This window comes from Hydra vulgaris, chromosome 02, assembly GCF_038396675.1.
Source record: "Hydra vulgaris chromosome 02, alternate assembly HydraT2T_AEP".
NCBI lineage: Eukaryota > Metazoa > Cnidaria > Hydrozoa > Anthoathecata > Hydridae > Hydra > Hydra vulgaris.
The window spans coordinates 64,436,454-64,454,499 of record NC_088921.1 but is presented as its reverse complement, the minus strand read 5'-3'; the positions used below and the strand labels follow the sequence as shown (position 1 = coordinate 64,454,499).

Below are 18,046 nucleotides of genomic sequence, written 5' to 3'. Positions count from 1 at the left end.
ATTTCTATTTTTAAGTAATGTTTATTTACATAAATACTTTACTCCCTACCAAAGTTGCAGACAAAACTATTTATGATGAAAGTTATGAGGAAAATTAAAAAAATAATAATGAAGAAAAAGTGAATGGAAAACTTGAAGATTTGATAAAAGTATGCATAGTAAATTTATATGTGGTAACAAGTTAATGGTTTTTCTGAGTACTTTTTACAGTTTTAAGTGTCTACATTTTTTTTGAAAACATTGGAAATAAATTAGAATCTTAAAGCTAATGAAAATTTTTTGCCTAATTTTTTACTTACATTCATACATACTACTTGGCCGGATTAATGTGAAATTGAAAGCTTTGTCTATGGTTATTTTGTTGCAGACTTTAATGCTTTATTCTGGAAACTTTATTCTTCTGTTATAAAAAAGAACATAATAAAGAACTACTTACATAGCTATATATATATATATATATATATATATATATATATATATATATATATATATATATATATATATATATATATATATATATATACAGTGGTGGCCAAAAGTATGGAAACTTTTCAAAAATGCCTTTTATTTATTTATAAAAAATGCAACACTTACTACATATTATGCATATGTTTGTTGAAGTCGTAATACAACTTTTTAATAAAATAAAACATTTTTTTTTTATTAACATATACAAAAAAAAAATTAAATTTTTAAATTAGGTCTGGTCATAAGTATGGAAACTTATGACCATTTTAAATGTTCCCTTGCAAACAATAATCTACCCATCTTATTTTTCTTAGAAATTAATGGTTTTTTGACAGCCACTCTTCCAAATAAGCCCGCATCATTTAACCTTCTACGAACTGTCCTGTCAGATAATAAAACTCCATGCTGTTCCAAGATTTCTTCTTTTATATCCTTTGATGACTTTCTAGGATCTTTTGTAGAAGTATTTTTTATAACTTTATCCAATCTTTTTGTTGTTTTTCTTGGTCTTCCAGGTTTCATTTTCACTTCCACAGTTCCCCTTTCTTTGAATTTTTTAATAATTTTTGAAACTTTACCTTTTGGAACTTGAAAATTTTGAGAAATATCAATTGGTTTATTACCGTCTTTAAAACACTCAACTATTTTATTTTTAATATCACTAGAATAATATTTTCGCGGTGCCATACTGATTAATATAAAAGTAAACTATGATGAACTAACAAAGATGTCAATTCTAACACATTTTAATTCTAAATGATAAGATTTGTTTATGTTTAGTGACAAGTTTGAACAAGTTTCCATACTTTTGTTCAATCGAAATTAAGAAATATTAGTATGTAATAAAATGTCTTAGAAAAGACAAGTTCAAACTTGTAGTATATATAAAGTAGACTATTGCAAGTACACTCGAGTTGAATAATTATGGTTTTATTTAATACAAATAAAAAAAAAGTAATTTTAAAAAAGTTTCCATAGTTTTGGCCACCACTGTATATATATATATATATATATATATATATATATATATATATATATATATATATATATATATATATATATATATATATATATATATATATATATATATATATATATATATATATATATATATATATATACATACAGTATCGGACAAAATGAGTGCAACCAAATAATGCTAATTTAGTTTCTTTATATAAAAGTGGTGCATTTTTTCCATTTAGAGAAATAACTATGTAACTGTTTTGAGACAAAGTTCTTCAAGTTTTATTCATCACAAAGTTCATTATTTGTTCACGAAAATTAATAAAAAAATCATAAGTATTAAAAAAAGTTGACTTCCTTTTGGACAAAACAAGTGCAACTCAACAAAATGTTGACCAAGCTGTATTTCGCTATCAATATTTCGTGGCGAATCCTTTGTTGTCGATCACAGCCTTGCATCTTCAAGGCATAGATTCGATCAGGTGATCAATGAAACTTTGTGGAATCGCTGCCCAGGCCTTTTGGATTTGTTCAAACAGTTGATCCTTATTACGAACACCATCACAATTAATTCTGCAGTTGAGGATCTTCCACAGGTTCTCGATAGGGTTGAGATCCGGAGATTGAGGCGGCCAATCTATCACCGATTGGTGGTTGTCTTGAAACCACTGCTTGACTACTTTTGCAGTGTGTTTCGGATTGTTGTCTTGTTGAAAAACCCATTTTATTGGCATACTCCATTCAGCATGAGGTAACATAACATCTTTCAGGATATTTTTATACATGAAACGGTCCATTATTCCATTGTTTCGATGTATTGAACCTTGACCGTTAGCAGAAAAACACCCCCAGACCATTACATTGCCTCCACCATGCTTCACGGTCTTATGGCAGTAACGAAAATCGAGGCGTTTTCCGGCCGGTCGACGTATGCAGCAAATCCCATCGCTCCCAATGATGTTGAATTTCGATTCATAACTAAACAGGACAGTTTGCCATTTCTGCACATTCCAGTCAATATGAGATGTAGCAAATAGGAGTCTTTTCTTCTGGTTTTTTAGTGAAATCAGTGGTTTCTTTGCAGGGCGTCGAGAAAACAATCCGGCTTCAACAACACATCGTCTGATTGTTCAGTCTGATACAGGCAGCTCTAATTGCTTTTGTATCTCGACTGATGATATTCAGGGACCCTTCTTGATGGATCTGACGATCATAGAATCCTCTCTAGAAGTGGTGGAACGCGGTCTTTCACCTTTGTTATCTGCTGCCAATTTCCCCGTAGAACGATATTTGGAACATAGTCTCGATACAGTCCATTTTTTTACGCGATATTTATCATAAATACTTTTTTGTGACATTCCACTTACGTAACCGCCAATAGTTTTCTTTCTTAGTTCCAATCCAAGACTGTCGGGAGCCATTTTTGCACTTCTAGTCATAAAAATAATAAAAATAAATTATCACGCTTCTCAAGGCTTACCTTGTTACATTTACCTTGTGATGATACAATAATGCTCTGTGGAACACAATGTCTTGGTTGGATGTGGACTATATTGATGTAATGAAACACTTGTTGTATTTCACTTCTTGTATTGATGTTCTTTGATAAAACACTTTGATAAAACTCACTTTGATAAACTGTCTTGATAATACTGACTGATTGACTTCCATATACTGACTGAATTACATGTCCATTTACATGTCTCTTATTTTGTAAAATGAACCTGTGTGAACCTGTTCTGGAAGATTCTAGATGCTTCTTTTTGATGCTTCTGGAAGCTTCTTGATGCGTCTGGATGCTTCTGAATGTTTTTGGATATTTCTGGATGCTTTCAGATGCTTCTTCTGGAAACTTCTGGAAGCTTCTGCATGCTTCTGGAAACTTCTGGATACTTCCTTTAATTATTAAAAAACTTCCGTGACGTTGACACGGACCAGGCTTAAGAAAATGAAACAAACCAAAAAAGTTGCTCTTGTTTTGTCCGCTGCAAAATGGCACATGTCAACAAAATTCTGCCTGTGTGCTGTCACCTGTCAGCTGATTGCTCATGTCACGGCATGCTATGACTCGAGACTCCTGAACTGTTTGCTGTGGTAGTATAGTTCGTTTCGTTTTTAAGACATGTAAAATTAGGAAAACTTTTTAGCATTGTTCGATGTTGGTTGCAAATGTTTTGTCCAATACATAATTTACATATATATATATATACATATATATATATGTAAATTATGTTAGTGTATTTTACAAATAGAGTGCTCAATGTTCTTAAAGAACAGAGCAATAATAAATTAGTAAAAAACACTTATCTAACTTTTATCTTCGACTTGAAGTTTCACCATTGCTGGATCATCAGGAAGAGTTACTAAATCTCAAAAAAATTTCAATTTATAGAAAAAAATATTTTACAGGAAGTTATAAATTATTATAAAAAAATTTTAATTACTATATTTTTTTGTTAAGGGGAAGTTACAGAAAGTAATTATGAAATAATTTTCTTTGGAATGGGGATAGTTTAATTTGGTCATTTGTTTTTATAATTTTTTAAGAGGTATTTATTTTCGTGCCTATATTTAGAAATAAAGTCAGATTTTTTATTTAATAAATTTTCCTTATTTTTCCCTAGTAATTATTTCAAATTTTTCTTGCAAACATAGCATACATTTTTTGGAAATGTTATTATAGACAGGGGCAGATTTTTGAATAGACCATTGTAAATTAAAATTTTAATTTTTTTCTTTTAAATCCCAAATATATTTTGACAGCATAGTCTCTTTTGAATATTTTTTGTGTTTTAACGATTGTTTGTGGTTGGCATAACGTTTTTTCCATTCCCCTCAGTTAAACCAATATATTGTTTATCAGGGTGATTTTGTGAGGAAACAATGCACTTGTAAATTACATTTTTCGAAAGGCATTTTCCATTTAGAGGGCAATCTATTTTTTGTTTACAATTACAATAATCAGTGTTTTTTTTTTTTATATGTTCATTTTTATTAATTAACGAGTAGTTGTGGCCTTTTATAATTCTTTCTAAATTTTTTGTACAACTATAACTTACTTTAATGGTATTTCTGTTAAAAATCTTATGTAATTTATTAGAGGGAGGAAAATGTTTGTCTACTAATTTTAGAAAAAATTTACCTATATTTGTTGAAACATTTTTGCTGTACGGGGGGTTGAACCAAATTATGTTTCTATTTCTATTACGCTTTTTTGCAATTTTTTTTTTTTTTTTTTCTTTCTTTTCAACTAAAAGCTTTTCGAGCTAAAATTTGAAAAGAAAATTGCAAAAAAGCGTAATTTGAAAATAAATACCTCTTAAAAAATTATAAAAACAAATGACCAAATTAAACTATCCCCATTCCAAAGAAAATTATTTCATAATTACTTTCTGTAACTTCCCGTTAACAAAAAAATATAGTAATTAAAAATTTTTTATAATAATTTATAACTTCCTGTAAAATATTTTTTTCTATAAATTGAATTTTTTTTGAGATTTAGTAACTCTTCCTGATGATCCAGCAATGGTGAAACTTCAAGTCGAAGATAAAAGTTAGATAAGTGTTTTTTACTTATTTATATATATATATATATATATATATATATATATATATATATATATATATATATATATATATATATATATATATATATATATAGTATATAGACGTTACTGTTACCCTCAGTACCAGGAAATAACTAGATGCTAATGATTATAATATAAAATATTATTTAAATTCTGAGTTTCATGTATTACCACAATCATCAGGCAAGTAGTAAAAGTTTAATTTTGCTACGATTTGTTTAGTGGACATTATGGTTTATTTTTGTATTTTGGATCGTTATGGGACGCAAATTGATTAGTAGTTAGGTTAATGATATTATTTATTTGTTTTTAGTTGGCTAATAGTTGTGAAACAGTTATATGTTTAATGTTGTTTAAAATATTCTTTTTGTGATAATGTGTATTATTTGTGTATTAAAAAATAAGAATTAAAATTGATATAAAAATATATATAATATTATGAAATATATTACAAAAGCTGTGTATGTGAGTAATTAATTAGTTAGTCTAGAGATATATGGAGTTGATTAATGTAGTTATTTTTTAATTGTTAGTCAGGTTCGTAGCAAGCTTTGTAATTCAGTAATAAGAATTTATTTTCGTGGCAGCACTTTAATATAATTTCGGTTCTTTTATTTAACAGTTCTTCAGGTTTCGGATATGATAGTAAATTTCTCAAACAGACATAGTGGGTATCTTTTAGAAATATTTGAGTAGGGGGGTACTATATATATATATATATATATATATATATATATATATATATATATATATATATATATATATATATATATATACATATATATACACACACACACATAGCTTCCGATAATCATTTGCATTATACATTTGGTCAGTATATCAATGGATCTCCAATTTGTAAGAAATTAACCTTCAAATGAGGAGTTCTTATTTCTGGTAGAAGAATAAATGGAAAAAGAGCTAGTGTTGCTCGAGAATTCCATCTTTATTTATTTTAGGTATTTTCTAAAACTTTACTTTAGGAAATATCCCAGATTCTTAAAATATAAACTTCATATCATCATGCCATCCTGCTGTTTCAGAAATCACTTCTTTACCTATTCTTGAAATTCTTGCTGAGCTATTTGCAGTTCTTTACAAGTTCCTAGATAAAATGGATATTCAATATCGGGTGACATTGTTTCCTCAACTTCAACTCTCTTCAATTCTTTCTAAACTATTTAATAAGTGGTTGACTTATTTTTGTTTTCCTGCCTGCTGAAAAATCAACTTGTCCTGTCTTGACAAAAAGTATTCTTCTTTTGATTGATTAGAACAGACAGGGTGACATTGTTTCCTCCAAGTTCTTCATCCATTACTATGCCAAGGATTCAGTCAAGAACATGATGTTGAGAACCAATTAATTATGGTTTTTCTTTTCAGTAAAATGACTTTGTAACTGACTGACAATCTCATTCCTTCTTCCAATGTTTACATTTGTAGCGTCTGCTACAATCATCTTTATACTCTTCCATAAACTGTATTCAATAGTTGCTGTTATAGTAGCTGTTATACCATTAACAACAGTATCTACTTTTCTGTCTGGAAGATCTAGTGCTTGTAACTTAACATTTTTTGTTTATTCTTTAACACTAACACTTGATATTCGTAGTGGGTAATACATTTATCATCAAAATGCAGTAACCAGCTTTCAAAATGTAGTCTTTTTTTTCATTTCTTCTTTAAGTTTAACAGCTCCTTTAATAGTTAATCTGAATATATACCAGCCTGTCAAGGTGCATGAATGTTGATTCCAACATAAGATGACTGTCAACAAATGGTTGCTGCTTTGCTGGTTAATACCTTTGAAGATGTTATTAATTTGGTTGCAGTTTTATTTTTGCTCTAATTCTTGCTGGTATTTATGGACTGCTCTTCTGATTCTATAGACACTTGATATTCTGTACCATATTCATATTAGGAAGTTGATGTTGTTGCTGTTGCTGTTACTGTTGTGGAAGTAGGCTTAAAGGACATTTTTTCTTCTTTTGGATGGATGGTTAGTATATGAACTAGCAGTCTTCCTAATTGTATACTTGACCTTTTGTTTGCTTTCAATCCAAAGGTGATACAATATTATATCCTCTCTGCAAAGCCATTTACCTTTGGTTGTTTTTTCTTTGTCTTACACATTTATCACTTGATTACCTTTGATTGTATTTTCTTTGTCTTACACATTTATCATGTCTTTAACACTTGATCCAGTTTTGTCTGTACAACTGGAATTGTAAAATTTAATTTAATTCGCCATAAACTTACTACTTCATTCTCAATTGAATTGGTGAATGATAAAAGGGCAGAAGTTCAACAATGTAAACTTTCTGAAATTAAAGAAAAGCTATATTTTCCCCCAAAGTAAATTTTTGTTAATGGTTTAATAATTTTTTTTCTGAAGAGGATAATGTTTTTCAAAAAAAAATTATTAAACCATTACAAAAAATTTATTACGGGGAGAAATGCAGTTTTTTTTAGTTTCTAAAAGTAAAAATTGGTGGACTTTTTAGACCGCACTTTAAACATTCATCGATTCAATTGTTTTATGCGTTCTCATCTCCCTTTGATGGATTCTCCCAGGAACAGATAGCAACCAACAATTTGAGTGGTATCCTGCTTGTGTCTTCCAGTGAGTATTCTTCTAGTGGAGCAGTTCTTTTCCTATGTGACTCATAAAGTTGTACAAGATTCTTCATCCAGATTGTCTTCTTTCTTTTCATTAGTGGAGGCAATTTTTTCACAGGACATTATGATTTGAGATGAACATGTTACTGAAAGGCAATAATAATAAATATTTGTGGTATTTTACTTCTATATTATTTGACTGCCATCTAACAAATACAGATTCATATATAATTATTAACATTGCTTAATCAGGCAGCTGATATTGCCTAAATCTTGCTGATTTCCATAAACTTCTAGTAGACTCCAGAAAATTCTAGAAAGTTTTACAGATACCTAAAAACATCAAAAACAGTCCAGAAACTTCCTTAAAGTTCCATAAGTTTAAAGAAAATTCTAGTTTTCAGAAAGTCATAATGCCTGCAAATACAACTTGTTTGTCATTTTAAAGATTTTGTGTTGTGTTGTGGAAAAGGGTGACCTTTTTTGAAATTTAATCAGAATAAAACCCATTTTTAGTACTTTTGAGCAAAGTTTCATTGTATATATGAGCAAAACTTCATGTATATATATGTGTATATCTATGAATATATATATATATATATATATATATATATATATATATATATATATATATATATATATATATATATATATATATATATATTATATATATATATATATATATATATATATATATATATATATATATATATATATAAATATATATATATATATAAAAAAATTCTCCAATTGTGTTTAAAAAGAAGTTGTTAAAAAAAAAAAGTTTTCAAAATGTTTACTATAATTTCTATAAGTTTACTATAATTACTAGAAAAAATGTTTACTATAAATTAGATGCTTTTCCCTGTTTTGTGTCAGTATTCAGTCATTTAATGGCTTCACTGATAAAGTAAAGTGTGAGTCATATTGCTGCTTTAAGTTAACTTTGTCATTTTTTTCAGCTTCAAGGTTATGTTCACTGAGGTAGTAAATTATGAAAGTCATGTGCAAGTCAATGTTTTGGCTAATCCAAAGATCTGTTGTAAAACTAACTCTGTTTACTTTAGTTATCCAAATGTTGATGCAGACCTGACAGAAATCTGTTCATCACTTTGTCTATAAGATTATAAGCTCCATTCTCATTTAAACATTATAAAGGTAAACCAATCTTGTAAACAGAATTTGTCCAAGTCTAACATCAGTTGCTTTATGCCATTTGAGCTATGTTTCTGACTTTTGATAATTAAAAAATTAAAAAATTATTATTATTTTTATTTCCCTTTTTCTCTTTTTCTTAAAACATTTAGATTCTTAACTACATTGCTGGTTTTCAGCAAATTTTCCTTCTAAGATACTTTATGTTTGGTTTTGATATATATCGGATGAAGTACTCCCACAGTTTGCAAAAAAAAAAAAAAAATCTTGTATAACTTGCAAATTTTTACATCACCAATATTGTTGTTATTGGTGACTTTAATTCTCATAACACTGAATTCTCATTGCACACTGAATTGGTTAGCTCTAGTAACACTAAACTTTCTGGCTAAAGTTTTTTGTCTTTTTTAATCTCTTACTTGGATAGTTAACTTTGTTACTCCTTTTCTAGACAACCCTAATCACTTACCTTGATCTGTGTCTTGTCTTTGACTCTAGCATGGGCTAGATTTCTCCTTGTTCTCTATTAGGTGTTTTAGATTATGTTATAATTTCTTTAAAAATTTTTTCTTATGCTTCTTCTAAATTAGATTTACTCCATCATTCCATTTCTTTTTTTTATATTACCCATTATTCCACTTTTTTATTATATATTACCCATCATTTTACTTCTTACTACTACCATAAGGCTGGTAGTAGTAAGGTAGTAGTAGTAATAGTAAGTACTGGGATTCTTTTTGTGATTTTCAGCTTTATGGTTCTTGAGCTAATGTTTTTGCCTCTCTGCAAAGCTATGTAGCTTTGCAGCAAAATAATAATTCTTCATGCAGATTCCATGTCTGCCTAGATACATTCAAAGCTTCTATGAATGCCTAGATTTATGCATTTTTGGAAACTTTTATTTTTTCTTGTTTGTTTCAAGTCGAGCCTCACTCTACCCAAACCTTTCAATTGCTTTCTTCTTTTTTTGCAGCTGCTATTTCTTATAACATATTTTTTTCTTTTTTTCATTTTTCACAAAATTTTCTACAAAGTGTTTTTCAAAAAAGTGTTCTCCACAAAGTGTTCTCCACTCTCTTCAAAAAAATGACTTTTCATAATGTCATTATAATAAAAAGAATAACTTTAAAAAGTTTTTTTTGGTTTTTTTGAATGAATTAATGGTTCTGTTTAGTTGATAGCATGATGGTAGTTGTTATATAATATAAATATAACTGCTTGTTTAAACTTTTTTTAGAGGTCATTGCTGATTGGGTTGCAATGAAAGAAAAAGAGTCTTTAAATGAAGAAAATAAAATAAAATTTGAGTAAGGTTACTGTTTTTTTGTTTTAGTGATTAAAACTTTTTTGTAAAATCATATATGTTTAGCATGAACACAGCAAACAAGTTTTTGCTGGGTTAATATTATTATTATTATACATATATACATATATATATATATATATATATATATATATATATATATATATATATATATATATATATATATATATCTTATACTTCTGATTTAGGTGAGCAGTGTAACGTCATACTGAAATTGCCTGCTGCTGGGGGCTTCAGTACATACATTGACTGATAAATAGCCTGACTTGCAGTGGAGTGCTGCTACATCAACTGAGGATTTGGGATGGGGCAGCAATCTTTTAATTTATTATTCTTTGTTTTCTTCTTTTTCTAAAAAAGTAGTATCGATTTAGATAAGCAAAAAAAGTGAGCAAACGCTCACGTCAATATGCTATCATATATATATATATGTATATATGTATATATGTATATATATATATTTATATATATATATATATATATATATATATATATATTTATATATATATATACACACACGCACACACATATATATATATATATATATATATATATATATCTATATATATATATATATATATATATATTTATATATATATATATACACACACGCACACACATATATATATCTATATATATATATATATATAAATATAGATGTATAATCATATATATTTAAACAACTTTAAAAAGTATTCTACACAATAGAGTGCTCAATGTTCTTAAAAGAACAGAGCAATTATATATTAGTAGAAAATCATTTAACAAAAATTTTTTCCATTTGACACTGTGTTTCATCAACAAAGATTCATCAGAAATGAGTGATCAAATTAATAAAACTTCAATTTATATCAAAAATTAAATTACAGGAAGTTGCAAATGTCTTAACTACTGTAAATTTTCACACATTTGTGGAATTTGCTGACACTATTATAAAAAGAATTTTTTAGAAATGATTACTTATGCTATTTTTTTAAATGTTTTTTTAAAAAGGGTAGTTAATGTAAATATTATTTGAACTCATTTATTTTTATAGTTTTTTAAGAGAAACTTATTTTCGTGCCTACATTTAGAAATTAATTCCGATCTTTTGTTTAACAAGCATTCTTGATTTGCATGTGTAATTATTTCAAATTTTTCTTGTAGGCATAGTATGCATTTTTTGGAAATATTGTTATATGCAGGCGCTGTTTTAAGGATAGACCAATTCAATATAAAATCATCAATATTTTTTTCTTTTAATTCCCATATATATTTTGACAGCATGGTGTCTTTTGAATACTTTTTATTTTTGAAAGATTGCTTATGATTGGCAAAATGTTTTTTCCATTCACCCTCTGTTATGCCAATATATTGTTTATCAGGTACATTCTTAGAGGAAACAACACATTTATATACCACATTTTTTGATAAACAACTTCCACTCATTGGACAATTGATTTTTTGTTTACAATTACAATTTTCTGTATTTTTTTTTCATTCAGGATTTCTTTTTTGTTTAACAAAGCCTTATTGTGATCTTTTAAAATTCTTTCCATATTTTTTGTGCAACTGTAGCTAACTTTAATTGTATTTCGATTAAAAATTTTATGTAATTTATTAGATCGCGGGAAATGCTTATCGACCAATTTTAAAAACAGTTTTCCTATGTTAGTAGAAACATTTTTGCTATATGGGGGGTTGAACCAAATTACATTTCTAGTTCTATTTCGTTTTTTTGTATTCTTTTTCTCAGGGTCAAATTTTAGTTCAAAATTTTCAAAACCACTTTTTTTTAGGGCATCCTCAAATATTCGTTTAGAGGAATTGAATACATTTTCATTTGAGGAGTTTTGGTTTAGTCTGTTATTAATTGAAATCGGGATATGTTTTAGAACTTGGGGTGGATGGTTAGAGTTAATGTTAATATATAATAGTTCATCGTTTGGTTTTTTGAAAGGCTTATATGAATTTTCAGAGAGGTTAAATGTGACATCAAGAAAATTCACAATTTTTAAATTTATGTTTATTTCGATTTGAAAGCCAATATTTTTTTAAATTTTTATAATATCTTTTCTAATTTTGTCGAGCTGTGGACCAGATTTTCTAGGCATTACTATTAAACCATTGTCGCGATAAAGGCCTAAATCTTTTATATTGATTATTTTACTTAACAAATCTAAAATATATAGTCCAACAAATTCACAAATTTCTGCTCCATCATAATTGCCCATTGTTACATCAAAGCAGTCATGTATGATTTTCTTTTTCCAAGTTTCCTTATTAAAATAAAGTAAGGTTTTTCTACAATGTTTTATTATACGGATTGTGTCATCAGGAATAACTGTGTGGCTTTTTGCAAACTCAATAGCCTTATTTAAAATATCTGCGGTTATTGAGGGGTAAAAATCATTAATGTCAAATTGAATTAATGTACAGTCATTTTTATTTTCGATTATGGAGAACCAATTTATAACATCAGTGGTATTTTTCCACTGTTGCAAATTTAATTTATTTCTAAGAATATTATTAATTTTGTCCAATTTAATTTTTCTTACATGCCTAATCTCACTTTTTGAATTTTCCAAATCAGGTATAAAAGGTGGTTTAAAACAAATCTCGATTTCAATTAATAACAGACTAAACCAAAAAGTGTAGAATACTTTTTAAAGTTGTTTAAATATATATATTTATACATCTATATATATATATCTATATATATATATCTATATATATATATATATATATATATATATATATATATATATATATATATATATATATATATATATATATATATATATATATATATATATATAGATATATATATATATATAGATATATATATATATATATATATATATATATATATATATATATATAGATATATATATATATATATATATATATATATATATACATATATATATATATATATATATATATATATATATATATATATATATATATATATATATATATATATATATATATATATATATATATATATATATATATATATATATACAACCCGTAGATGTTGTCCAAAAGTTTTTTCCATATTTTGTTGACAAAAAGTAAAAATTAAAATGCAAGACCGGAATTATTTTTTTTTATTAATTGATAGACTGCCTGCCCCTACCAAACCCTCAGTCGATGTAGCAACACTCCCTTGCGGGTCAGGCTAAAAGATAGTAGATGTAGCAGCACTCCCTTGCGGGTCAGGCTATTTGTCAGTCGATGTAGCAGCACTCCCTTGCGAGTCAGGCTATTTGTCAGTTGATGTAGCAGCACTCCCTTGCGAGTCAGGCTATAAGATAGTTGATGTAGCAACACTCCGCGCATGATTTACAGTAAAAAAAAATAAAAATAAAAACATTTTATTAAAAAAATTTAAAAAAAAAACATTTTATTAAAAAAAATTAAAATAAAAACATTGTTTACATTGTTAAAAACATTCAGAATGTTTTTAAAACATTCTGGTCAATTAAATTTGCGTTTTTGTGGTTTTTTTTAAAAAACGATTTATTATTTTCCTTCCGCTCTTCCCAAAGACAACAAACTATAGATCTATATATATATATATATATATATATATATATATATATATATATATATATATATATATATATATATATATATATGGTGTAACACATTTAATTGAGAGTGAAATCTCGTAGAATTTCATTCTTTAACACCTTTTACTTAACAAAATCTTTTTTTTTTTTTTTTTTTTTTCATTTAAATAATGTTCTTATAGTTTCATAATTTTGCTTATTATTTTGTTTATTCGAATATTATTTTGTTTATTCGAACATCAAGACAATCTTGTTTCTGAACGAGTTGATTTAACTTGACTTTATTGAATCTTGTGACAAAGAGTTCCAATAGTTTGATATTCTGTTTGTCAAGAAGTTGTGTCTAATTGTTTTATTCTTTAAAATTCTTGAAAATTAGAAGAGAAATATTGAGCTTTTGCTCAATATTTCTCTTCTAATTTTCATATTATGTCTTCTTGTAGTTGTTTCAATATGATTGTAGGGTTGTACAAATTTATTTTATCGAATTCTTTGGATATTTTAATCATTTGAATTAGATCTAATCTTTTTCTTCTATTTTCTAATGTTTCAATTTTTAGATAATAAATCCTTTTTTCATGCGGTAAACCTTTTAAATTCTCTTTTTTTGTTGCTTTATGTTGTATTTGTTTTAATTTTATCAATTTTATTTTTTCTAAAAGGGTTCCATATTACTGCACCATATTTAAGCTGATGTCGTACTAATGTTTTATATAAAAGTTTTCCTGATGTTTCATTTAAATATTTAAAAGAGTGTTTAAGCAATCCAAGTTGTTTATTTGCTTTATTTGTGTGGTTGTAATGCGAGGTTCTTAGTTCAAGTCATTTTTGATGGTTTTACAGAGATCAATTTCTGATTGAGTTTTTAATAGCATAAAATCATTTAGTTTATAATCATGTTTTTTATAACTTTTTCCAAAATGCATTATTTTGGATTTATTTATTTTGCATTATTTTTTTATTTTGGATTTATTTTTGTTAACTTTAACTAACCATTCATTTGACCATTATTTTATCGTTTGGAAGATTTTTATTGTCCTCTTGATTCTTTATCATTGAAATCACTTTTGCGTCATCAGCAAAGAGCTTCACAATGTTTTTAGTATTTGTGAATGTAATAAATAGTAGGGAGTCTAGCACAGATCTTTGGGGAACTCCACTTATAACATTTTTTCATTCAGATATATGTTTTCCTAAAACTACTTGGTGTGTTCTACTGCTAAGAAAACTTTTGCACCAGTTTAATAGTTTACTTTGAATTCCGATTGCTTCTAGTTTCACCAAAAGCCGTAGATGTGCAACTGAATCAAAAGTTTTTGCAAAATCCATAAAAATAACATCTATATTTAACCTCTCCAGGAAAAACTTCAAATGATTGAAAAAAAATGACTTGATTACCAAAGCCAGTGCTTTGGTAATCAAGTCAAGCATTTTAAGTAAATTTGTTATACAAATTTTATTGTTTACAAATCCATGTTGCTGAGAATTAGTTAGATTGTTTTTTTATCAATTAAAGCATCATTTGTCTCATTGTTTTTCCATTATTTTGCATACTATTGACGTTAAAGAAATTGGTCAATAGTTTGTTGCATTGAGTATATTTCCTTTTTTGTTTAGAGGTATTACAATAGCTTTTTACCAAACTGTGAGAAGATTACCATTTTTAAACAATTTTTTTGAAAAGTTTTGGTTTTACTGTTGATATATAAGTAAACTGATTTTGGGTTGTGTTTTGAGTTTTTTTTTTTGCTAACTTTCTTTAATATATTTTATTATACTTGCTTTAGGAATAAGTTTTATTTCTTTGCACATTATTTCATATTGTTTTAATTCTGGTGAAATTAAAAATTTATAATTTCTGCATCCATAATATTCTCTTTCTTTTACAAAAATTTCTATTCATCCGTAATGGTTTTTTAATTTTTTTATTTTGATAGATTTTTAGTTTTGGTATGAATTTATTACGAGCATTGTTATAGATTGATAACCATTTTTAATAAGTATTATCAGCATTTAAGTTTAATATTAGAAAAATGTTTAATAATTAGTTTGTAATTACCTTTGGTTAAAAAGGAGTTTTTCTTTCATTTTCATATCGCTGTTGCCATCTTTTTGAAACCAAGAATTAAGACTAATTAAATAATGTTCTATGTTGGCTAATTGCCATGTTCTATGTTGGCCAGAGAAGGGTGATGGTTGATATTAAAAACTCTGTTGTCATTTTTGGTTATTATTAAATCAAAAGTATTGCTATCAATTCCTGTTTTTATTTGAAAAGTTGGTTTTAGAATGCTTTAATAAAGAAAAGAGTCTTCTAAACAATCAATGAATAAACTCGCTTTTTTATTGGTTATAAATTTAGCTTCACTAAATTTTTCAATAAAATTTATCAATAGTTAGAATTTCTGCATATCCTGCTGCCTGTACATTTATTTTTTAAATATAATTGATAAGCACCTTTAATAGATTTAATAAGAGAGTTTTTTTGCTTTTTCAATAGATACATCCAATTAGTTTTTCCTCAGTCCAATTTCAACCATACATCATATGTCTTTAGGCAATGGTACATTTGCACATGTTTTTTTAATTTGAAAAATTTTATTTTTTCATTGATGTAAAAGCATACACCTCCTCCTTTATTGTGTACACAATTAGCGAGAAATTAAAACCTAGTAATATAAAAGCTGATTTGTCTGACCACCATGTTTCACTAATTAAAACTATACTTTATAACTATAAGAAGTTGCATTTTTAAGAAGTATTTTTGGCTTGATTTGTTCAAGTTTATTTCTTCAAAGGGCATGTTCTTATCCTCTTCAGCTTTTTCAATAAAGAATCCTTATTCAACTTTTTTCTCTCCTCTAACAATATTTCTAAACTCTCTGCAACGGTAAGATCCTTGTTTACATATACTTCGCTTTTATATTTTTTGAACTTATTTAAATATTTACTTTCTTGTAGTACCAATTGCTGACCTAAGATTTACTATTACAATACCTTAATTTCATCTTTTCTATTTTCTTATCTTTTTCTTCCAATTTTAGATTAAATTCTTTTTGGATTTTCAGAAAGTAACTTCAATGCTTCATTGAGCATTGATTTTGTTATATTAATCATTTTTTATTTTTTATTGATACTTCTATAATTTTCTTATTTTTATTGTGTTTTTTTTTTATTTTAAAATTTTTTTTGTTTTTTGAATTGTTTTTGTAATTTTTATTTAACTAAAAGTTTTATTTTAATCTTTTTGTTTCTTTATTTTTTTTTGTTTAGATCTCTGAGAGGAAACATAAAACTAGAAAAAAAAAAAGAGGAATGATTTAATTTTAAAACTTTAAGGTATATTTAAAGATTTTTTTTTAATTGTGTTTATACTTAATTTTTTTTTAAATTTATTCATATGTACATATTAGTTTTTTTTACTTCTTTTAAAATCACACAAATCTCTTTATTTTATGAAAAAGTTTTGTATTCTTAATTTTTATTTTTATTTCTAACATAAAAAATTTTTTATACATCCTTTCTAAATATCTAGAATCAAAAAAAAAATATCTGGAGATATTTCAATCTTATATGTTTTTTGCTCTCCATAAAAGCTTATAACTTAATGGATTATAACAAAATTTTTTAATTTTGCTATAAATGAATGTAAAAGTTTTTTTATTATGGTTGTGAAAAAATATTTCTTTTATCTAGAAACCATTTTATTAATAATTTTGTTAGTTAAAGTTATTAGAAATCATTCATCTTTTAAAATTTTAAGTTTTTGTAATTTTTACTTATTTTTTATAATTTTTGTTTTATAGTAAAATGGCTAATATTCTAGAATTAATAATTGTAAAACATCACAATTAAACATGTAATATTCTTTTACCATTAGGCATAGCACTTTTACTTATTTTGATGTAAAAACTCGAATTACTTGAGCGTAAATTACTTTAAATAACTCATATAAAAATATGTAATTTACTTACATTTAAAAGTAATTCGTTTATTTTTACATAAATTATAAGTTGACAAACTGTGTTTATCTTCAGAGCCTTTCATCAGAAAGTGACAAAAATTACACAGAAACTTCCTTATTGACCATTTCATCATTCACTTTAGTATATTCAGAATTTGGGCATGCGCATGGGAGATATTGAAATTTATGCGTTTTTTGGACAAAAAAAAATAACTTATAGAACATTGCTTTCTTTTTACTTTACAAAGAAAATAGTTAGTCATATGAAAAAAAAATATTGTAAAAGTTCCAGTCACAATTGGTTTAATATATCCAGTCAGACTTTTTTTTCAAAGTTGTCGTTTTTCAGGATCTATAGCACAGTGAGCCATAAAGACCGCCAGGTTCAACTTTTCCCCACCTCTAA

The 18,046-nt window shown here is 26.4% G+C and overlaps 1 protein-coding gene across 1 annotated transcript in view; it reads left to right on the top strand.

The window, feature by feature from the left end:
* Nucleotides 1–17,018, top strand: part of LOC101239225 (uncharacterized) — an 86,609-nt gene extending 69,591 nt beyond the window's left edge. The window contains exons 13-14 of the mRNA XM_065791689.1: nt 10,033–10,102; nt 16,950–17,018. Coding sequence (XP_065647761.1) covers nt 10,033–10,102; nt 16,950–16,995 — 116 coding nt within the window. The 3' untranslated portion in view covers nt 16,996–17,018. The remainder of the gene's footprint in view (nt 1–10,032; nt 10,103–16,949) is intronic.
* Nucleotides 17,019–18,046: the final 1,028 nt, after the last annotated feature.